The 24,463-nt window shown below is 45.3% G+C and overlaps 1 protein-coding gene across 2 annotated transcripts; it reads left to right on the top strand.

Moving 5' to 3' along the window:
• pcdh10a (protocadherin 10a) lies at positions 1-22,533 on the top strand. Of its 2 annotated transcripts, none has more exons than XM_069704862.1 (5): positions 1-3,138; positions 4,502-4,560; positions 5,170-5,276; positions 18,481-18,641; positions 20,948-22,533. In XM_069704862.1, exons 1-5 carry the CDS (start codon positions 592-594, stop codon positions 20,999-21,001), a joined length of 2,928 nt encoding a protein of 975 aa, XP_069560963.1. In that variant the 5' UTR covers positions 1-591; the 3' UTR covers positions 21,002-22,533. The 2 variants fall into 2 exon arrangements, with proteins under 2 accessions (XP_069560963.1, XP_069560962.1); XM_069704861.1 differs by having other exon boundaries at positions 18,481-18,894.
• The last annotated feature ends 1,930 nt before the right edge of the window (positions 22,534-24,463 follow it).

Here is a 24,463-nt window from a genome sequence, read left to right as displayed (position 1 = left end):
AGCCGAGCTGAGAACATCATCCGCTTTGAGCGCTTAGGCGCAGTGATTACATCCTCACAGAGGAAGATAGGAGGAAGGCTTGTTATTCTCCACTCTTTTCTTTTTTTTTTTTTTTTTAATAGAAGTTACGTGTGTTATCGATGTCGCCGCTGCGTAAATAGGACTTTTTACCGTCTTTTTTTTCTGCTCGTGTGGGATTTCCTATTTTGTTTTGTGACTTTTTTTTTTTTTTTTTTTTTTTGTCTGTGAAGAAGGGGCAGTCTGTTCTGTGCACAGGGAGTGTTGGCTATGCGTCCTGGCTCCAGCCTGCAATGTTTTGCGCTCACGCCAAAACTCACAGACCGGTGCAGAATTGATTAAAACGGAGAAGCTCGGATCAAATGGCTGTGCTTCTCACAGCTGAAACGACACAATGTTCCACTGACCTGAAGCAGAGGAGAGGAATTTCAGAGTCAGACAGCCTTGTTGCTGTTTATTTCACTGCCTTTTTATGGACAGAGGAAATGGGAAATGCTCATTTCTTGTAGGAAAAAGGATTAACACTTTTTCCCCCCTCCCGTCTTTAAGTGCACTTGTACAGAGGCAGAGGAGATGATTTGGTTCTTTTTCCTGCTCTCCGTCCTGGATGGAGCGGTCTCTCAGCTTCACTACTCCGTGCCAGAGGAGCAGGAACCTGGCTCTGTGGTTGGGAATATTGCGGAGGATTTGGGGCTGGACATCACCAAACTTTCCACCCGCCGCTTCCAGACGGTGCCTAGTTCACGGACACCTTATCTGGAGGTGAACTTAGAGAACGGCGCGCTCGTGGTGAAGGAGAAAATCGACAGGGAAGAAATCTGTAAGCAGACTATTCCGTGCCTATTGCACCTAGAGGTGTTTCTGGAAAACCCGCTGGAGCTCTTTCGCGTGGAGATCGAGGTGATGGATATCAACGACAATCCACCCAGCTTTCCCGAGACGGACATTTCCGTGGAAATATCAGAGAGCGCGATTCCCGGGACACGTTTCCCGGTGGAGAATGCCTTCGACCCTGACGTGGGCTCAAACGCGCTCAGCACATATGCCATAACGAATAATAACTATTTTTACCTGGACGTGCAGACGCAGAGCGACGGGAACAAGTTCGCGGAGCTGGTCCTGGAGAAGCCGCTGGACCGAGAGCAGCAGGCGGTGCACCGCTACGTGCTGACGGCTGTGGACGGGGGCATCCCTCAGCGGACCGGAACGGCTCTCCTGGTCGTTAAAGTTCTGGACTCTAACGACAACGCGCCCACCTTTGACCAGTCGGTGTACACGGTCAACCTGCGGGAAAACTCCCCCGTGGGCACTCTGGTCATTCAGCTCAACGCCACGGACGTGGACGAGGGACAAAACGGGGAAATCGTTTATTCCTTCAGCAGTCACAACACCCCGCGGATAAAGGACTTATTCAATATTGATGGCAGGACGGGGAGGATCGAGGTGGCGGGCGAGGTGGACTACGAAGAGAGCAACACGCACCAGATTTATGTTCAGGCTAAAGATCTGGGGGCCAATGCGGTCCCCGCGCACTGCAAAGTGCTGGTCAAACTCGTGGACGTGAACGACAACACGCCGGAGATCGGTTTCAGCACTGTGACCGAGTCCGTGAGCGAGCAGGACGCCCCGGGCACCGTGATCGCACTTTTCAGCGTCGCCGACCGGGACTCCGGTGACAACGGCCAGATGAGCTGCGAGATCCTGGGAGACGTTCCTTTCAAGCTGAAATCCTCTTTCAAAAACTACTACACCATCGTGACGGACGGACCTCTGGACAGAGAGAACACCGATTCGTACACCATCACCGTGGTGGCCAAAGATAAAGGTCAGCCTTCACTCGCGACCAGCAAGTCCATTAAAGTGCACGTCTCGGATGAGAACGACAACGCGCCCCGTTTTACGCAGGCGGTTTATGATGTGTACGTGACTGAGAACAACGTGCCCGGTGCTTTCATTCACGCTGTGAGCGCGTTGGACCCCGATATAGGACAGAATGCGCTCATTACCTACTCCATATTGGAGTGTGACATACAGGGCATGTCTGTGGACACGTATGTATCCATAAACCAGGACACCGGCTACCTTTACGCGCTGCGCTCCTTTGATTACGAGCAGCTGAAGGAGTTTAGCTTTATGGTCCAGGCTAAGGACTCAGGTGCTGCTGAGCTCTTCTCCAACGCCACTGTGAATGTGATCATAGTTGACCAAAACGACAACGCTCCCTCTGTCATAGCCCCTATTGGTAAAAACGGCACAGCCAAAGAGCACCTGCCGCGCTCTGCCGAGCCTGGCTACCTGGTCACGCGCATCGTGGCCATGGATGCGGATGATGGTGAGAACGCACGCCTGTCCTACAGCATTCTGCGGGGCAACGAGATGGGGATGTTCCGCATGGACTGGAGGACAGGAGAGCTGAGGACGGCCCGCAGGATCTCTCCCAAGCGGGACCCGCAGGGCTACTACGACCTGCTGATCGAGGTGAGGGACCACGGGCAGCCCCCCCTCTCCTCCTCCGCCAGCGTGAGTGTAGTATTAGTGGACAGCGTGGTCGAAGGCCGCAGCGGGGATCGCGGCTCAGCCTCCAAGGCAAAAGAGACCTCCCTTGACCTCACCCTCATTCTCATCATCGCCCTGGGCTCCGTTTCCTTCATCTTTCTCCTGGCCATGATCGTGCTGGCCGTGCGCTGCCAAAAGGACAAGAAGCTCAACCTGTACACGTGCCTGCTCGCCGGCGACTGCTGCCTGTGCTGCGGCTCGTGCTGCAGCAGGCAGGCTCGTGGCCGGAAACAGAAGAAACTGAGCAAGTCCGACATCATGTTAGTTCAGAGCACCAACGTGACGTCAGGGGTCGGGCCCGTGGGTCAGGTGCCCGTGGAGGAGTCTGGTGTGGGCGGCGTGGGAGGGGGGTTCGGCTCGCACCACCACCAGAACCAGAACTCCTACTGCTACCAGGTGTGTCTGACACCGGAGTCCGCCAAAACGGATCTGATGTTCCTCAAACCGTGCAGCCCCTCGCGCAGCACGGACACGGATCACACCAACCCCTGCGGCGCCATAGTCACCGGTTACAGTGACCAACAGCCGGACATCATATCTAACGGCAGTATTCTCTCTAATGAGGTAAGAGAGGACTGAATCAGCTCCTGTTTCCCGGGGCACCACTTAACTCCCCATCAGATGCAGTCAAAAGTGCGCAAACCCCCCCCCCCTCCCTCCGCAATTTCAAGGGTTAACCTCGTTTTATAATTCCTCTGGACATCAGCAGCTGCGTCTCCTTTATGTCAAATCGTGTTACCCATTCAGGTCACGCGCAGCAAGGAAAAAAAAAAAAAAAAGTCTCAGAGAGATATCGGCAATTGACTTGGCTGTTCTGCTTTAGTGGCCTTTAATCATTGCCATGTGTAATGCTGATTGGACGTGTCAATTGGTAAATCTCAAGTGGCCTTTTAGTTTTATTCGCAATAGACTGCTGTCAGATCAACCTTTTACACCGTGCGCGACAGGCTGAGTGAGACTGTGTCTGGGAATTTTAGACCTCTGGGTTGAAAGACACTTTTGATTTGAATGTATTTATTCTGCATTGAGTGATAGTGACTTAACCCGACCCACATCTTAATTAAGACACCGGCGAGGGTGCACAGATGGAGGCAATCGTACAGAGGTAAATACACAAATCTGCATATTTTAGGTGATATATTGTGCAAGTTGTGGAACCTATAATCACAGTGATCGTTGAGAAATACAGTGGCAGGACGAGATCATAAATACATCAAAGTAGCAGGAACGTTGTGCAAAACAATATCTTCAAGAGCACATTTGACTGAGGTTTGGTTACAGGAGGACTTTAACTGCTTGTCGTTAAGCCTCCTCCCTCCCACAAAAAAATGCAGTTGACATTTCCTCAGCAGGTTCTAAAGTTTAGGTGGTAAACATCATCAGAGGAACGGAGGAGACGAAGTGACTTAACGGTCTTGATGTGCTCAGCTCGTGGAGCTGTGGAGTTGGACCCTTTTTTGTGTTGTTATTGTTGTTGTTGTTGTTGATTGCGGTGTGGCTGGAGCGCAGCCAGACAGCCAGTCACAGTCTTGCCTTTGCGCTGCGTTAAGTATTCCGTTCACGACCCGGAACGGCAGCACCGCGAACAAAGGTTGTTCAGTTTCAGCATCGGGCGGCTCAATCATTTACGCATTCATTCGCCTCCCCCCTACTCTCTCTCCCCCACCTACTCCCCCCCCCCCCACCTACTCTCTCTCCCCCCCCACCTACTCTCTCTCCCCCTCGCTCTCGCCTACTCACTCACCGAGTGGATGCGAGCAGCGTCCACCACCCCGCCTCGCGCTACCGCAGCTTCTCTTGAACACAGTTGACAACCAGAGAATGCACGTTTGATTCATTACGTGTTCCTCTTATTTAAACCTCCTTCTCTCGTGCATATTCATGTGTCTACTTGGTTTCACACGTGTGTTTCTGTGCGTTTCTCCAGACAAAACACCAACGAGCAGAGCTCAGCTACCTGGTGGACAGACCCAGACGTGTCAACAGGTAGCGACACACACACACACACACACACACACACACACACACACACACACACACACACACACACACACACACACACACACACACACACACACACACACACACGCACGCTGTGACACACATGCACGAGCACGCACTGAATTATCACCACATGAACAGAGCCTAGTGAGCCACATACCATCCAACAATCAGAGGACCTGTAACATCCAACAGGCCTCATGGATCCACATCCATAAAAATGAATATTATAGCCATCAATATGAATCCCATATCTTCCGCATTGTTAATTGTGGCTTTGAGAGGCTACATGGTTCCCAATGTATCCATAACCGCTCCTCTTCAATTTGGCACCAGTCCCATAACTGACAGACCGGCGTCTATTAAAGCTCTAATGCTGGATTTCATTACATGCCATGTGTAACATCCAATTTATCCTCTCGACGGCCACCGTGACTGTATTAATGGGGCGCTGCTTTCTGACTGTGCCTCTCTTTCTCTTTGCCCCTCTTTTCATCCCCCCTCCCCATCCTCTGACTTCATCTTCTGCTTCCCAACACTCTGCCTCAACCTCCTCACGACTCTCATACCCCCACGTCCCTCCTCCTCTTATAGTTCGGCTTTCCAAGAGGCCGACATCGTCAGCTCCAAAGACAGCGGTCATGGTGACAGCGAGCAGGGCGACAGTGACCACGATGCCACAAACCGGGGTCACTCAGCCGGTGAGTTCCTCCACATCACATAATTACACCGTCATTGCAGCCCTCACTCACTCACACACACACACACACACACACACACACACACACACACACACACACACACACACACACACACACACACACACACACACACACACACTCCCCCTGATCCTGTGTGTGTTTGCGATACTGAATGGGATAATGCCGAACTGTTGGTGCGGACCGGTGACTTTTAATTTCCTTAATTTGAGAGTGTGCGAAGGCCCGAGCTCGGAGGTTGCTGGCTGGCATGAACAGGCCCCAGAGGTGTTGATTGTATTTCACAGCCGGGTGAGGAGGAGACTATTTGGGAGGGAGGAGAGGAGGGGAGGGGGGCAAATCTCTTTTCTTTTCTTTCTTTTGCCTCTTTGCTTCCCCCCCTTCTCCCTTTCTAACCCCGCTGCTGGTTCGGCACCGAGTGGTGCTGAAAGGACAGCGACTCGCGGCGAGGCAGCGTGAGGCCTGCAGTGCTTTAGTGGCACAAATCAATAGGTTCACTCAAGTGAAAGGAAGCGGCGTGGAGGCTAAATTGATATAATGAGGAGCATTTCAATCAGCCTCACAGTCTGCGTGTTGTACTGCCTTTGTTGGTTATAGATCCAGCTGATCAAACACATTAGTAGCTTTAGCATTCTTTGTTTTCGTTGGCCAAGTCCTTGTGGGTTTGGCATCAGCTGAGGCAAAACGTAAAATATCAGAATTAGGGAGCGTTTCCACATTCAGTCTCTCACCTCGGGTGTATTTACCCACTCTCATTTCAGAAGATTTCTTTGGATGAGGCTTTAAGGTCTTATCATAAGCCGCTTCTTGCTCTTTCTGAAAGTCTATTAGGCCAGTACCTGTTTATTGATCAAAGCAGAGTCAGCCAAAAAGTGGAGCAATACAAAAATCTCATTTCATATTGAACTGCCCTTTCCTGCTGAGGGATTGTTCCGCACGGCACGTGTGAGACCCATGTCTAGACCGGAGCCTGCCAAATATCATGTCAGCGCCGGGAATACAAATAGAAGAGATCAGATAGGTGTTGTAGGATAGGAAATGGCCCCCTCATTAGGCTCCGCTATGTTTGACATTATTAATGAAGAGAGCCAAAATAGAGAGCCAGTGTGCAGCAGTGGAAGTGTCGCTCCCTGGCCTCACTCGTGAAACAGGCCGGGGAGGTCAAACTGAGCAAGACTGAAATGTAGAATTGGAAGCAGTCCAAAAAAGAAAAAGGAAAAGCTCCCTTATTTTCTTTATCAGGAACAAATTGTTTTGTGAAATAAATATTAACACAACATACATTCCGGAGTTGGCAACTCTCCATCAGATGTGAATATCTGGAACAGTCATGCAGAGTTGGGCTGTTTTTCAAGCATGTCCTGCACTACTAAACATCCGACTATAGAGGAGAAGACTCAAAGGAAGGAAACAGGAGCGTATATGGCTGATATGTGATAAGCATCCTAACATATTCAGCGAGCAGGTAGTCCCAGATTTCATTAGGAAATCAGCCCTGACGTTGATCTCCGTGCCTGAGTCTGTATTTCGACACTTATTCTATCTGGCAAAACTGTCTTGAATTCATTCCTGCTAGTTAGCTCGCACTAGTTTACAGGCCTGAATTTCTGAACCAGTAACATGTTTCCTCAGCTTTCAGTTGGCTCCGAGCGTGCTCATTTGGCTCCGGCCTGGGAGTGGACGCGGGTGGTGCTGTGCTCTGTATTTCATATGGGGAAACCAACATTTGTTCATCATGTTGGATTTAGAAAGGAACAGCTTACCACTCCATGGGAGGTAATATCACACGACTGGTATTTTGGAAAGAGGGACACTTGAGTTTCAGAGACTTCTGTAAACAAAACCAGACAGAGTGGGTGTGTGTGTGGCTGTAAACGTATACCATTATCTGATTTAATATGTAGGTGTATACGTGATCCCTCTCTGTAATCTGCTCGCGTGTGTGTGTGTGTGTGTGTGTGTTTTGTCGAGGAGAAAACAAGGCTCAGTGATGATGTCTGTGTTGAGAAGGCACTCTCCTTAGAGACGCAGCTCTGAGAAGCTTAAATGAGATTCAGTTTAAGAGGCGAGTGGTAGCTACTGCTTGGCAATCTGCCAGGTATGTATTTCCTCTGTACAGACATACTTGGTGCTCATTTATGCCTCCGTGATATATTGGGATTGGAACGTTATTGTCTCGTGTGGCTCGCATGCTGTGTCTGCTCATGTTATTGTAGGCTGCTGCTTATATGAGTTTTGTGCTGAATTCCTAAGTAGGCAGCCAAACGACAAAGCCAAGACCATCTATAGACAACGTGCATTTTTCTGTGTTTCAGTGTTTCCCCTACCGTTATCTTGTTTACAACAAACTACGAACTTACTCATAGAACTGCAGTTACGTTCAGTAACTACTATTTATTTACTTACCGCCTGTGCAATTGTTTCATTTCAGTTCTGTGTTAGATTCGCTCATGCATTTTTGTGAAAGTGACGCTAATTAGTCGCAGTAGAGCAGAAGGTAGACTGTGTATAAAAGTGCTTGTAGCTTCCAGGTCTGAAAAATGACTGTCTTCAGCTGCAACACCACCGAGTGCCACTAGAGGTCGGCTCCAAAAAGCCTCTGGCTCCATAGACTCCCATTCAAATTCTCTCATGAAATTCAAAGTTAATAAAATGTCTCCACCAGTTATCTCGGTGTTGTTAGCTAAAGTCACTCCTTATTAGTTTTCTGGCCGACCATCTGAAAATAATCCTTCATTCATTAGAAAACAAGCTTCAAAAAGCTGTGTTTTTTAGGGCTGTGTCTGTCAGTCAGGTTACGGCTATCGGTGGACGGGACGTAGTGTTGGGTTTCCAATCAGATCCACCGCCCACCCCGCCTACCTCGCCCAAATATGGTCACAACCAGTTCCAAACTGCTCCGAACTAGCAAGATGACGAAGGCCAAAATCCGAACTCGACAATCCATGACGGCCGTTCACAAACCGACAGGTGACGTCACTGTTGGACATGTGCTTGAATCCTGTGTGTGTGTGTGTGTGTGTGTGTGTGTGTGTGTGTGTGTGTGTGTGTGTGAAGGAGTACACACACACACACACACACACACACATTCTCTTCCTGGGTTTGTGGCAAGGTCTCATCCTTCATTCTGTCTCTCCCACACGTTGGCTCTCTGCAACACTCGGCTGATCAGTAATTCATTTCTAGAACCTTTGCATAGCAATTATCAAAGAGGTGTGTGTGTGTGTGTGTGTGTGTGTGTGTGTGTGTGTGTGTGTGTGTGTGTGTGTGTGTGTGTGTGTGTGTGGGGGGAGGAGGGTAGAGGCAGGGCTTCCTCACGGGACCACCGCGCGGTAAACTCTCCTTTTTGGTGCACCTCGGAATATTTCAAATCAAGAGGGGAAACCATTTCCAGTTGGCATATCATCAACTACACCTGCCGTAGCTTCCCGCTCGGCCGCCCGTCTGACACTTTAGAAAATAAGTCTCCTGACGTGGTTTTAAATCAAAGGGACGCTTGCCTGTGAGGCTGGGATAGTACCGGATAACTTAAAAAAGAAAAAAAAGAAAAAGGCAAATGGCTTTTTTCTGAAAAGCAGCGTGTCTGGATCGAGCTACCGGAGCACCTTTTACATCCCCACACTCTCAATCCTTTTAAATTAGGCACTGTTTTCTCCATCATTTCCTTCATCATCCTAATAGGAGATGACAGGAAGAGTGAGCCAGAAAAAAAGAAAACAAAAAGGTGACCGATATGAAGAGGATGAAATATTCAGCAGAGAAGAAAAAAAAAAAAGAAAAAGTGGCATCTCAGACACGTTCGATCAGCTGTGGAAGGCTGTGTGACGGGTGGGAGACTGGAAATGATCATTATCATGACGTTTGTTTTGGTGAGAACAACAGCCGTGACAAATGGGACAATTAAATCACTGTGGCAACGGTGTATTAGATGGCTGATTATGAATTAGTGGCGGGCACCGTGTTGCAGTTTCCCATGTCAGTGAGCTGTCAGAGGAATTTAGCACACAGAGTTTTGATACTCCCTCCTCACAGGCCTCGCTGACAGAACTGGGGGGGCTGAAGGACGACCGGTTGGTACAGAATTATGGATTTATGTCAAAATAATGTGGTATATTAATACAAATGCAGCCGGTGAGATCAATAGCAAAGTCTCAAGTTCAAGTTCAAAAGCTCTCGTAATAAAACTAACTTTAAAGGCCTTCAAAAGACAACAACTGCACTTAGTGATAAAATGACGAAAAAAGTAAAGAGGTCACTTGAAAGAAAAACTTGCGGTCAAAACAGTAACATCATCAGTTTGCCTGTGCATGTTCTCGATTAAGTTTGTATATAATCTGACTGAAAACTGTTAAAAAAATGTCTCCCAGAACAAAAAGTGTCGTCTCAGAAATGCTTGTTTTGCTGCTGACCGTTTATTCTGCGCCGAAAATCTGAAACGCTTGAACGTTCAGCGATATTTTCCAGTCAACGAGAGTTCAAAAATGTTAACGGATAGGAACTATCACCAGCCGTCCAATCATAGTGGCGGAGGGGGCGGGACAGACGTGGATAACCACGGACACTTGCCGCTGATTGGTCCGCCCTTCAGAGTGACTGTGCAAATGCTCATACGAGCCGCGTTACCCAGACAGTCCAAAACCAGAAGATATTCAGTTTAGTATCATACAGAACAAATAAAAGCAGCAAAGCGTCAAATTAAGGAAAAGCCCGATCGCTTCACAAGAATTAATGAGAGCAGAATGCTTTCAAAAATGTACAACCTCAAAAAGATCAGGGCTATGGTAGAAGTTTACAGGAATTACAGAGCAGATTCACAATGAGGCCCTCAAAACCCAGCAGCAGAGGAAAGAGCTGAAAGTAAAATGTACAACAACAAACACATGTTTTTTCACCCATTAAAAAAGCCATTTGCACTTTGTCTGTAACGGGTTGAGGTTTTATGTCTTCGTCTGACCCGACTAGTTTGTTGAATATGAGTAAAAGTAAATGACGGAGTAGAGAAAGGGACAGAGAGGTCTGGCAACAAGTTTGATTAACTAATTGAAGAGTACTTAGATTCTTCCAAAACAAGCTATTAAGAATGTTCCAGTTTCTGTGGCCTCTTTGTAGCTTTATAAAGGCTGACGGAAGAGAATATGCTGCGTAAAAATGAATGAAAACCACAACAAGAGCTGGTCCTGCAATGATTATCAAATACTCTCAAACATCTTGCCGAGCGTCCTGATGAATATCCTCTTGGGGAATAAATAGGATGTGCTCTTCTGAATGAACTAATTGTGTTTCCAACCCTGAAATGGATGAAAAAGAGGACACAAGTGTCCCTCATGGTCGCACATCTGAATCTGTTGGAAAGACAAGATAAAAAAGAAAAAGAAAAGGGAGAAAGATGCTTTTAATGGTTTTATGTGAAGCACTTTGAATTGCCTTGTTGTTGAAATGTGCTATACAAATAAACTTGCCTTGCCTTGCCTCCCTGTTGCCTCAGAGAAATAAAAAAACAAAACAAGAAAAAGGCCTCGGAAACTTGAATGTGAAGCAGGAAGACTAATGGAAATCTCAGCAAAGTCAACAGGAGTCATAAACATGCTTTGGCCATGAGTAACACACAGAACATCCGCTCTGTCCAGATAATTAATGTCAGGGAACATCTGCTCCGGCTAGCCTGAACCGTACGACGAGAGAGGAAAAAAAAAAAAAAAGCCCATAAAGTCTGATGTGAGGATGCTCCATGCAGTGGTCTTCTGATCTGTGGCCGGTAGCTACCCGTCCTCGTCTGTAATAACATACAGAACATCAGTTTGGTGCATGAATGCATCATACAAGGACACAAGCAAGGAGTCTGGACTGTTTGTAGTTTTGGCTTGTTCCTTAATGTCGACAGCAGCAAGTTGATCACTGAGATGTGGAGATGCGTAAATGCAACATCTGATGTTTTCTTAAATGACATTTCCTGTCTTTGTTACTTCCGAATTAAAGTGATTTAGCTACTCAATCTGAGCTCGCCCTTCCTGCTGCAATTAGCTCGTCAGACAGTGTCTCTGAAGGTGATAGGCTAATAAAAGGCTAAATGTATGCAACATGAAACCACCCTAAACTTTACTTATGTGAGAGTAAACGCTCTGCTGAGCAGCCTCGGTCAACAATCACAAACACGGTTGAGATCAAGAGTTTTGTTTTTCCTCTAAGAGCTAATTTGACAAACTAAAAGTGTTCGAGAGCTACTCATGTTAAGTAACATTTAATCACATAGCTGAGCTCCACCCAAACCGGCTGAATCAGCTTCTTTTATGTGAACAAAATGGAATTTCTTCATAACAACAGCTTCAATTCAACAGCATGCGCTTTTTTTTTCTTCTTTACATTTTGAATCGAAGGAGGTATTTTCTTGTATATACAATTACAGAGATGTTCCCTAAACGCCTGCTGCGGTACACGCAAGTCTTGTGTGGCCAAACTGGTTTGAAAGGGTTCAAATAAAGCGCTCTATTACAAGATATAACCGGGATAACCCAGTGTTGTATCTACGATTGGGACCCCCCCCCCTTCTGTGAGCTACTCAGAAACGTGTGGTGAGCTACTGGTAGATCCCGAGCTACAGGTTGGAGACCTCGGGTTTAGATGACGGGGCGACCGTCTGTTTACAGTCCTCCATCGTAGTCCTTGTGTGTTTTTTGCATTTCATTGTAGCATTGGTGAGTTAAATTTAAAACTACGTAACCTCAGAAATGAGGACCAGAAATAAGAAAATAAACCAAATAAAAATGTAAATGTTTTAATGGTGCAGTCAGGAGGTCTCGGTGTCCACAGTACATCCGAATGTGTACAGCTACTTGTTTAAAGTCCTACTTGACTCTCCGTGTTCGACATTACAAGAGATCGGATCCACTTCGGTTGCTATAGTGATGATATTGTGCCCTGAAGTAGAAGTAGTTGACATAAACAAACCAAAGTGGAAAAGTAATGAAATGGGCTGGTTTTGTTTACTGCATGGCGACGTAGGTTATATAAAAAACAATGAGACAGCATCAGTCCGCTCTGCTTTATTTCACGGAGCCAGTATCGCTGTCCAACGAGGAGACGGAGAGACGGACCAGCAGTGACTCACTAACGGCCATGTCTCTTTCACGAGGCATCGAAATAAAATTATGATATAATCTGATTAGAGCGGTCAGACTTCAAATGAATTTGCAAAACAAGCAATTTTCTGTTTCGACTTCCTCGGACCAATCAGATATGCACACGAATCCGATTCTGACTGCCAGCTGGAAGATAACCTTAAACTTCCCTGAGTTTTTCTAAAGCACACAAAACAAGGATCAACAAGGATCAATAAAGTGTTAATCCAGAAGCGCATAAAGTGACATTAATCAGACACTTATAGGCTAAGTAGCCATTTTGGCTCCTCTTTCCCAGCTCAGTTACTGTGTGACAAACATTGAAAATGGGAGCTGAGGCAGAAACTCTGTCTCTGTCTGTCATCGCTGGACGTGGTGGGAGCCATCTTGTTTTGTTTTGGCCCTGGGAGGTCTCTGGTTTACTCATCATGGCCTCACCGGCCAACTCGTGTAAGGAAGCTACACTACTCCCCTACCCTCCTGCACTGCTGTCCAAATATTGACGTTTTGTGTCTTGTACTCTCTCCGGGAGCGGTGGAGGACGAGATGAAACGCAGAGGTAGAAGGATAGAAGACACCCTCTACCTGAGGGATGAGGAAAGGGAAAAAAAAAGAGAAAAAGAAATAAAGAGAAGGAAGAAAGGAGCAGAGAGGATTAAATGTGACAGAAAAAGACAGAGAGGGACTGATGGAGACGGAGGGAGCGCAGCAGATAAATACAACCCCGCAAAGTGGATTCAAACGAGGCCTTGTGTTTTCCCGGGATTTGTTTTCTTTCATTTCTCCGCTCCCAACTTGCTGGATGTATGTCAGACAGCGCAATTAGTCAAATCACTCTGACGAGGGATTTCAGAAACACGCCGAGATGTAATGGGGGTGAGAAAAAAAAAGAAAAAAGAGGAAGTGGGGAGAAAAAAGAACAGAAGTGCTGATTGCTTATTAACAAGTAGATTGTTTTTGTATTGTACAGCATCGTTTACATCCCCTCCTGTCTGTCTGTCTGTGTGTGTGTGTGTGTGTGTGTGTGTGTGTGTGTGTGTGTGTGTGTGTGTGTGTGTGTGTGTGTGTGTGTGTGTGTGTGTGTGTGTGTGTGTGTGTGTGTGTGTGTGTGTGTGTGTGTGTGTGTGTGTGTGTTCTCTGGCTGATGAGGTCACAATGAGAGATAGGGCTGCTGGCAGGGCCTGTCATTGCCAGTCACTGTTTTGCTTGTTGTTTTGCTTCCTGCCCGAGGAGGAGAAGGTGCTTCACGGGGATCAACAGCCACTCGGTGTCATGTGTGTGCGCACCGCCTGTCTGTCTGTCTGTCTGTCTGTCTGTTTACTTGCGTACATATTTACATATCGCCACGTTAAGAGGGTATTTTTAAGCGTGTGTGTGTGTGTGTGTGTGTGTGTGTGTGTGTGTGCGCGCGCAAACATATGTGTTGACGTTGGCGTTTCTTAGTGAGTGAGCCGGCAGGCGAAAAAAAAAAAGAAAAAAAGAAAGATAAAAAAATAAATCACAGAGTAGTTTGGAAGTTGTGACATGAGTTTCTCCGGCGCCTGATATACGGTAAACAGAGACTGCTGCAGACTATATTTACACATCATCTCCGGAGCGCCGTGCGCCTGCTTAATAATATACCGATATATGAGCGGAAAATATGGAACAAACGGCGCTTTCTCTTAATCCTGCAGAGTTAACTTAGTTCCTCTCTGCATGCAGGTGTGGGTTTGTGTATCCACGTGCTTTCTGCAGAGTTGTGTTTGAGTTATTTTTTTATTTTTTTTATTTTTTGCACCTGTGCTTCGGCCTTTTCTGCTGATTTGTTTTTGCACATTTTCCAAGCGTGTGCATATTGTGGGTACTTTTATCCACCCGGAGATGATTGGAGGGCGCCCCGGAAAGGTCGATGTCCTCCTGTGTCCCGAGGAGGAAATTCATTTGCGAAAAAGTCCATTAAAAGGGCAAAAGGCCTACGAGGTGGGAATTAGCAGAAAACACCTTGATTTATAAGTGCCCAACCTTTACAGACACCATAAACATACATTAGCTCCCGGGGTGAAGCGGAGGCTACATTCAAGTAGATGCCACTCAAAACCTGAATCATCATTTGACTGCCGATCTCCTCGAGCACCCCACCCCACCCCGCCACCCCCACCCCCCCCACGCAACCGGCCCCATGTTGTAGATTTTTTTTTTTAGATAGCGTCGAATGCGTTTTTCTCCTCCACCGAGTCATGTTTTTGTTTTTTTTTCCTGCTCCTACGTAACCACATCCCTCCTGCGCTACGTGGTGATAAAAAAGAAACGAACCCTTTGGCAGCCAAAAGCACCGAGTGCTGCTTATTTTGTGGGGCAGACAGACGAGACGGAGCGGTGGGGGTGGATAAACAAACCGAAGAGACAGCTGATGTCTTAAAAAGATGATGAATAAAACATGAAATATTAAGTAAAATATTAAATCAGGTAGTTATCGGCTCTTATCCGCAGAGCTTTTTTTTCCCCCTAAATCTCCCTTTTTTCTGCAGTTTTACTCAAGTGAAAGCGAGATGCAGGTTCACGGTGATTTCTAAGTGTCCCATTGGAGAATGAGCCAACACTGTTGATTCTTATCTGATATAATCAACTCTTTCTGACATTGTCCACATTTATTTGTCTTAATAAGTTGGGAAAGACCCCACATGACCCTGAACAGTCACCTGATGAGCCGTTGATGACGTCTCGGTATGAGCGGGTTTAAAATACATAGAAGCTTATGTCGAATTGGATATTTTTAACTTCTCGTCTGGTAAATCCAAGTCCTCGCCCTCTCCGCCCGCCTCCGTCTCACCCCGCTCTCACCCCCATGTGCGAGGATCGGTTGCCTCCCCCCTCCCACCCCGTCCGTTCTGGCCGGTGCTCCTTCCATCTGTGCCCCCGCCCAGGTCTTCCCTCTGCTTCCTTATGGTTCCCGCAGTCTTGCCGATTCTCCCGCCTGCTGTCTCTGTCTGAAATCTGTGACTTCCCCCCCTGCCTCCCTTCCTCCCTTCCTCCCTCCCCCACACGTCTGTTTGGCCCTCTTGTCTCTTGTCTGCGAGCCTCATGTGTCTCCTCTGGCTCTCTGGTCGCTCCCCCGTGAGGCCCTGAATTAGCGGTCCACAAAACACACACACAAAATAGAAACTGTCACAGTGGAAGGTCTGAGCCAGCGGCATGCCTCTGCAGTTGGTAGTCGTGTGTGTGTGTGTGTGTGTGTGTGTGTGTGTGTGTGTGTGTGTGTGTGTGTGTGTGTGTGTGTGTGTGTGTGTGTGTGTGTGTGTGTGTGTGTGTGTGTGTGTGTGTGTGTTTTGGTGTGAGCGTCAACCAGCACTGACGTCAACCATCGGTTTGTGAACGGCTGTTATGAAGCCTCGAGTTCAAAATATGGCCTTCACCATCTCGCTGGTCCCGACCTGATTGGAAACCCAGCGATGCGACGTCACATAAACCCGACTGCACCACAGGCCTGTCAATCAAACAGACACGCCCCCGAAAACACGGCTGTTTGAAGCTTATTTTCTAATTAATGAGGGATTATTTTCAGATGGACGAACAGAAAACTAATAACAAGTGACTTTAGCTAACAACACTGAGATAACTGGTGGAGAACTTTTATTGACCGAGAATTTTATGAGACTAGTTGAATGGGAGTCTATGGAGCCGGAGGCTTTCTGGAGACAACCTCTGGTGGTACTCGGTGGTATTGCAGCTTAAGGAACTTCCGCATTCGTCCTCATTTTTCAGAATCGGAAGTTATGAACACTTTTATATACAGTCAATGTTCTGGTCCTAAATATTATTTTCAGAGTGTTTGATCTTTTATTGGTTAAGTTCAGGACAACACACCTTCACTTTGACATTTTGCAGACAAATTATTGTTATTAGTTTTTAAGGTTTTTGTGTTTGGTTTCTTTTGTTGCATTTCCCTTTTAAGAAATTATTTTAAAACTTGTTATCCGGCTTTCCATAGGAAGAAAAAAATCTAAGCAAAAATCCCCCAACAAATCCCATCTAAATCTCAGATTTATTGCTAATGCACCAACTCTATATAATTCCCGTTTACTTTCCTTGATAGAGATAATAGATTATGTCGGATTTCTATCTTCACTATAAGTAGATCTGCGCTTTACTGCATTATTTTACACAGATGTTTTCTTTAAGCATCTTTTTTTAGCCGACTATAGGCGTAACTAATTACTTTAAATCTGCTGAAACATGCAGAGTAGACGGGAGTACGTCTCTGCACTGAGTGACATCTGCAGGAGTGTGTGTCTCCTGACGGGCAAAAACAAGTTCACACACCGTCGACGGCGCTGCTGGTTCATGAACTCATTGTTTTTTTTAGTTAATACGGGCGACTTTACACTGTTTTTTGAAGTTTTGAGTTTTTTGTTAAATTGGCATCATTTTGTAGGAACGTGTCTGAAATACGCAGACTGGTACGGCGGCAGCTTCCAGTCTGACGGAACAAACAATGTGCACTCTTTTTTTTTTTTTTTACCAACCAGTGACACTTTCTTCTGTGCAGGTTTCAGATCATCTGTAATCCATGACAGGCTGATGTTTGGAGGATTAGTGTTAATATGCAAGGGGAGGGAGGGTGGCATGTGGAGGGGATGGGCAAAAATGTTTTCTTTCCAAAAAGCTCTTTTATACGATCATATTTCTTTATTTAAATAATTGTATTGATCTGTTCTGCTTATTAAAAGTGACCTACGGTATTCCCCATTGAGCCTGTGTCTCTGCAGCCTAATATGTATTGATATGTTACGTTGTTTGTGCCCGCTTTTAGTAAAAGAGGAGCAGTGGCGTTATCAGTGGGATGGATCGGTAGAATAGATTTGTGTAAGTAGACCCTTTGATCTGGAGCCCTCTCAGCCTTCGGGGAATTACAGATTACAGATTGTCCGCTTTCTTTGTTTCTGTCTTTCCTGATGAAACGCGACTCTTCCCCTCCTCTCGTCCTGAACTGATCGTCTCCCGCTTTGATCGCAACCATTCCAACGTCCGTTTTTTTTTCCCTTTTTTTTTTCAACGAAGTTACCAGTTTGACGGGAAAAAAGAAACAAAAAAACGGGAAAAACTGCTGCAGGGTCTCATTACTATGATGACTCTGTTCATGTATTTTGTTCTTTTATAATCTCTCGTATTCTTCTGCCCCCCCTCCCCCCACACACACTCTCTCTCTCTCTTTATGCTCTCTAAGAGAGTGTAATTAACATAACTGGTACCTCTTTCATTCTCTTCGTGTGTGTACGCGTGTTTGTTATTCTATTATATCATTTCAGATGTTAATTTGATCATTTCTTCTGTCGACGTTTTGTTTTTCCGCAGTAGCTGTCTCTCAATTACACACTTTGTCGAGGTTGTATGGCGGATGATTGACATTAGAAGTGTGATTAAACAGCCAGTGAATATTTTGTTGGAGGTTTTGTGGCACACTTCTTCAGATAATTATAATTTGTGTGTGTGTGTGTGTGTGTGTGTGTGTGTGTGTGTGTGTGTGTGTGTGTGTGTGTGTGTGTGTGTGTGTGTGTGTGTGTGTGTGTGTGTGTGTGTGTGTGAGTATGATGGAATATGGATTCACATTTTTGTCTCGGAGTTTCAAAATCAATTGTGAGTCTGAGGATGTTGACGTGGAGGAAGGAGGGGGTGGGGGGGCGGGGCAGGGAGGGCCGGTGGGGTGAGGGGGGATGAAATGTTTTCGCAACACCACATCACTTTGATTGCACATTTCATTCGGAATGAATAGGGTGAGGAGGAAAACAAACAATTCGCTTCATCAATGTTGGCCTTGTCTCTTTGATGAATAGCTTTTGCTGCACTTTTTCTGCTCGCGACATTGGCAAATGATTGCTAACTTGTGTTTCCCTCTTCTGGTTCTCCTTCCTCCATCTCGCTCTTTCCACTCCAAATATCCGTGCCGCTTTCTCCTCTCATGATCCCCTTCTCCATTTTTTTTTTTTAACTTATTATCCCTTCCATCGACGCAAATCCACATTTTCCGGCTTCTCTCCCTACCTCGCCACCACTTTCCATCCTCCGTCTGCGTCCCTCCCCTTCGCCTGCAGGCGCCGACCTGTTCTCCAACTGCACGGAGGAGTGTAAGGCCCTGGGTCACTCGGACCGCTGCTGGATGCCGTCCTTCGTGCCGTCGGACGGGCGCCAGGGGCCGGACTACCGCAGCAACCTGCACGTGCCCGGCATGGACGCCACGCTGCCCGACACTGAGGTACCCTCCTCCGTCAACCTCCCTGACCAACTCACCATGACCTCGTCCGCCGCCTCGTCCAACGATAGGTCATTCTCCACCTTTGGCAAGGACGGCCAAAGGTCACAGTCACACCACAGCCTTCACCATCACCTCCATCAGCAACAGCAGCAGCAGCAGCAGCAGCAGCAGCAGCAGCAGCAGTACAGCTCCAGCACGCTAGAGAGGAAAGAGTATGATAGGGGGACCCTACCATACAAACCCACCTTTCTCTGTGAGTATCAGTATGAAAAATCCCTGGAACCTTATGACTTCGGTCTGGTCCAGTACAGATACTAAAAAAGGAGGGGACCATGAATCTGTCTCTTGATTCTGATCTGGACTTTTTATGTTGTTCATCAACTTTGATTTCTTCTATTTTGAAGGAGTTTTGAAAAAACACGGCTTTATGTTTTGTTGTATTGTTTTTTTTAATGTAAATTATACTTTCTTTTGTCGAATGTAAAAATGTAATCTATGGCTAACTCCCCTTCTCCAAAACCCACCTAAAAAAAACAACCCTTTTTTTTATCTAACCCCACCCTAACCCCTTAATGCTGCTTGTAATCATGTGACTTATTCTAAAATAAACTCAATTTGAATTGGACTCCAGTTAATCTGCTGTGGCCCCTTTTTCTTTCTTTTATTTTTACGTTTCTCTAAATTCCCCCGCCCCCCCCTTCAAAAATCCTTTTTATCTGATGCTCATATAAGCAAAGGTCATCGACACAAGCACACTTCATGTTTCTACCAAAGCCATTTTCACACACCGACAATTAAAACTGCGGACAAAACACGATTGGAGCGCACAGAGAGGAAATAAAAGACAGATCATCTCATGATTTAAAGGACATCTTTTTCCATTTGCTGAACAGCCGTTCAGCTCGATGACTTCCCTACTGAATAGCTCAAAGGGTGAAATACACAACCCACGCTTCTTCTTCTTCTTCTTCTTCTTCTTCTTTTTCACAAGGACTGAAGCCCATTTTGTTCTAAAAAGGAATTCTTGAGCGTATATACTCGCCTGCCTGCCGATCAATGCCCGACATAAAGAAGGGTTGGTGAGTTGGGCTGTCAACCACAAGGTCAAGATTCTTCAGTTGGAAAAAGTCTCGCGCACAAGTTTCATGTGAGAAAGAAAGGAAACTATTACAGAAAAAGAGTAAATCTAATTTGACCACTGAAACATATTGATATCCTTTTGGTGTCAAATTGAATTTCTGAAAGTGATTCTTTAGTGAGAGAGGAGGTAAAAAAAAAAAAAAAAAAAGAGTGGCAGGACACTTCATGCTGCCGTCAATTGCTTTCCAAGCTCCCACATTACATGAATATTCTATTAGCTCTAAGAGTAGAGAATGGATTCGATATACACATTCAGTGGAGAAGTCATTTCCAGTCAAGTCACCGCCATGTTAACCCGCCATCCTCCATGATACTGCATGCCGACTGTGGGGCTGTCTAACAGGTAAACGATGAGCACCATAACCTGCTTCTTTTTTCTTTTCTTTCTTTCCTCCCCTCCCTGTTTGTAACTTAACAGAGCCAAGCAATCTTCCTCTTGCACATCAGGTCTGTGTGAAAAATAATTGGTATTTAGCCTTTAGGTGCTGGAGCCTGTTTTGCTCCAAATATAGCTGCCTGCACGTCTGCTCATCTCGTCTGCCTCGCAGGGTTAGGATAAATGCACTCCATATTCGCTCGGTCCAAAACTTTATTTTATTTCAATTTACTTTTTTTGATGTACGATTTTTTTTCTTTTTCTTTTTTCTGCTCTGTTGAAATAAATGGACCCCACAGCTCTGCCACAGCAAAGGGGTCTGCTGCTCATCAGTCTATGAAAACAGGAGAATACTCCCAGAGGCTGAGGCTCTAATAACCAAAGGGCATTATGTTCTACTTTTAAAAATAGCATTGTGTGCCACTATGGCAGCGCTCTGATCACCAGGGTTGCCTTGATAAAGCATTTATAAATGTTTAATGATCCATTTATAGATAATTAATGAAGCAATTAGAGCTCTTTGTATTTTTCTATGCATGCATTATGTAGACACCAAATTTTGAACATTCATCTTCACTGATGGACATGTTTTTTTTACCCAATTCCCAAATTAGTTTTACAATTATGCTGCGAGGACCGGCCTTCAGGGTGTATAAATAACTTCACAAGGAGTTCTTTGTGGCACGTATCCTTCAGGAGGATGATATTTCGAGCCGATTGTGTCACTAAAAAAGCCTCGAGGGAAAGGGTGTCATTTGTCTTAACGAGTGTGTTCTCTTGTCTCTTTCAGCCCGCAAAAGGATTTGCTAGCTCGTTCCACGTGGACCTGTCGGAGACAGCGTGAATTTCTGTACGAGACCACCAACACTGATGCTAAAGACAGCGAAATGGAACGAAACTAAATGTCAACCTGGACAACAGCAACCTTGGTTCAACTTCATTATCTTGGGTGGCGAACTGTAACGAAGCCTTGGCAGCGGCCGCGGAGGGAAGGGAGGAGAAATAAATACTGAGTAGCTGTAAACCTCGAGATAACTAAGGAGCAACCCAAGGCCTTATTTCTCTCAGCGGGACTGAGACCGGGGCCGAGACTCTCAACCATGATGAAGATTATAATGTCATCAGCAGACAGAAGAAAGGAACTGGAACAAATAGAGGAGTACAAAGCGAGCGAGCCGAAGACGGACCGATTATCTCACAGGAGGTGTTTTTTTTAGTTTTTTGGGGGGGTTTGGGTTTTTTTTTTGACTGAGGACTTAGCCTCTAGAAATCTGTGTGTGCCTGTTTACATGAAGAAGAGAAAAAAAACTAATGTTTCTGTACAAACTTCAACAACCAACGTCACATGGAACCCTTTAGCTATTTCTATGGTCACCACTAAGCCAGCTGTACAGAGACTGTGTGGGAGGGGGAGGGGAGGGACAGCGAAAGACTCAGCGAGAGACAATTAGACGGAGTGCGAGCAGGTGTTGTACAGGTATATACAAAAAAAAAAAAAATCGAAGGACGTGGGCAGAGATAATGTGCAGTACTATAAAATTCTGTATTTCCGGTTTTTTGACTTGACTGTCTTTATATAACTTCTCTTTTTTGTTTCCGTTGTTCTTACTGTGTGGTTAAAGTGTGCAGACTCTAAAAGTATTCCAACTTACAGTTACAGACGGGAAACGTGCGGTCCAGAAGCCGGGTTCAGTCCTCTTTTTCGAGTCGAGCCACCTCAGGAAGGAGATTCGAACAAAAACCCTGCAGAGGAAAAAAAAAAAAAAAAAAAAAGAAAAAAGCAGCTCATTGTTCAGTTGATCAAATAAAAAAACAAAAAAACACTAATGAATGTTCTCGTTTCTCGAAGTTGTAACTAACGGTTCAAAAAGTTCCTTCCTGAGCTGACTGCAGAGAAAGTGAAATTATCCTTTTGCGGGGGGGTGGGGGGTGTGGTTCCCCTTGACGCCTTTGGCCTATACATAAACAATCAGACACATTCAGTGGTTTATCATGTGTGCAAAGTGTTTACTGTGCTATTTTAAAAGCTTATAAATGAATATAAATCTATATATATAACTATATATATACAATATACTTTTTTCTGAAAACTGTGTAACCATTGGTTAGTTTCTACACCTCATAATGTCATTCAATCGAATAATACCAAGTGCTACAAAATCAAGACGTATATCGATTAAAACCGAAGGAGGCTCAGCCTCACGAGCGAACCCCTTCGCACCAACCACGGATTAAGTTGATGTTCTTATTTGATTGTTACTTTTCACCGTTTACAGATGCTGGGCCTTGTTGTGTGTAGCTAAGACACCAGTTGAGTTGTTTTGGCCTGTTGTGTATTTTTACTAGCAGAATATTTGATCATGTACAGGAAAAAGTGGGTGGGAAGGGATTGGGAAGGGTGGGGGGGGGGACGGACTATCACAATCCAGCAAGATATCAAAAGGTTTTTACAACGCTACCAGAAGAGAGGTAGACACAGATACATATGGACAAAATCAGGCAATACACAGTGAGGAGCGGAGTATTGCGCACACACACACGCACACACACACACACACACACACACACACACACACAAAGGTCAAGTGGTGATAAATAAACAGTGTCATTGAAGTTCTCTGAAGTGTGTTTTGTTGCGTTCCACATGGAATCAAATCGAATGCGGTTTGTCTTGTTTACCATCTTAGTTCAGCTCGTGAGCATGTTACCGTTGGCCAATTACCACCAACGAATAGCAGATTTATAGAAAGGTTAAAGGCCGAAATAACACATAACTTAACTACAAAGATCACCATCTTTCTCCTTTGTATTTGCGCAAAATTTCATGGCAATCCATTGGACGTTGGTTGAGATATAAAAAAAAAAAAGAAAAGAAAAAAAAAGAAACACAAATGTGTTACTTGGATTCATCGTCTGGGAACCAGCATTGACTGTAAGAAGAAAAAAAATTGGGGGATAATCAAAGCCAGTTGGACTCAAAGGGAATACGAATGTCTCGACCTAATTTCATGGCAATCCCTCCGATAGCTGAGGAGATATTTTACTTAAAACCAAAAATGAGAACTAGCTGCTGGTGGAAATGGAGGAAAAGACGGGGGATCAGCAAAATCATTAAGGTTTATCCTCTGTGGACCGTGAATGTCTGTACAAAAATCTCAAAGCAATCAATCGTTGGACGTTGCGGTGGCGAACAATTTTCATTAACTTTGAGTTAAGCGCTGCCGTCAGAAGAAAACATGACATGTAAACGTTCACGGCCGAAACCGCGAACTGTTTGACCAATCAAGGCAAAGGAAGCCTCGCAGCGCACTTCGGTTGCTTTCGCCGTTGTTTTTTTGTTTTTTTTTAGCCTAACGGATTTTCATGAAAAGACATGAAAAGACATTCGGCTATCCCGCAAGAATGTCATGGATTTTCAAGATGTAATCACCATGGTTTCGCTCTACTTTCCTCATTCCGTGACCTCAATAGCTCTTCAAAAAAAGAAAGAGAGAGAGAAAAAAAAAAAAAGACATCCCAATCCCACCCCTTCACTCCAGTGTGATCTTCACATGGCCTGGCACAAGTTCACAGACACAAAAAGAAGAAGAAGAAGAAGAAGAAGAAGAAGAAGAAGCACTGGAGTCTGGATATACTGCCTCAAATGAAGTCTTGGGGTCATGGGGGAGAAGCAGTCCTAAAAACAGAGATGCTCTGTTTGTGTCTATCACGAGATAGCTCTCTTTAAAGACGGCGGGGATGAATGTGACCGCCACATGTGACTGATCTGCTGGTTGCCATTTGTGAATAAATGAACAGCCTTTGGGGTTCTGATTAAAATCTCGCCCAGACACAATACAGCGTTTATGAGACTGAAAAATGGAGCATAGAACGAAAAAAAAAAAAAAAAAAAAAGAGAGGTCACGGATTGGTGAAAGCTTGGTAATGAGGTAAAATGGGTGTTTTATTTTGGTATAAAACAAGGTCAAACTTCAACATCTACGGTCAACAGTTTCCCCATTACTCTAAAAAATATTTTATGGTGACATTATTTTACCAGTTAATACGGTTATTGTTGATACGTTCTGAGCTTTTGCCATTTTCCCAGTATTGTACCTGTAATTTTGCCCAATAATTACCTCCATATAAAAATGTAATCAAAAGGTAACCGGGATTTTCTTGGGGATATTACTGCAATATTACCAGGTTATTTACATGTATAATTACAACAATATTGCTGCAGTATTTCCCTGTTGTATCCAAGACTGACATCCTTGTTACCATTTTTTTTTTATGGAGGAATGAATACAACATCAAATGCGATAAA

The sequence above is a fragment of the Brachyistius frenatus genome, unplaced genomic scaffold (assembly GCF_029030835.1).
Source record: "Brachyistius frenatus isolate BFR_SWC_R1_liver_20210118 unplaced genomic scaffold, ASM2903083v1 Contig_53, whole genome shotgun sequence".
Classification (NCBI taxonomy): domain Eukaryota; kingdom Metazoa; phylum Chordata; class Actinopteri; family Embiotocidae; genus Brachyistius; species Brachyistius frenatus.
This window is presented reverse-complemented; position numbering and strand designations above follow the sequence as displayed.

What these genes read in the sequence shown, in the direction of transcription:
- pcdh10a (XM_069704861.1), top strand. Translation starts at nt 592, where the DNA reads ATGATTTGGTTCTTTTTCCTGCTCTCCGTCCTGGATGGAGCGGTCTCT. An exon ending in GCAGTATTCTCTCTAATGAG is followed by an intron (nt 3,139 to 4,501) that starts GTAAGAGAGGAC and finishes GCGTTTCTCCAG; the next exon opens with ACAAAACACCAACGAGCAGA. An exon ending in AGACCCAGACGTGTCAACAG is followed by an intron (nt 4,561 to 5,169) that starts GTAGCGACACAC and finishes CTCCTCTTATAG; the next exon opens with TTCGGCTTTCCAAGAGGCCG.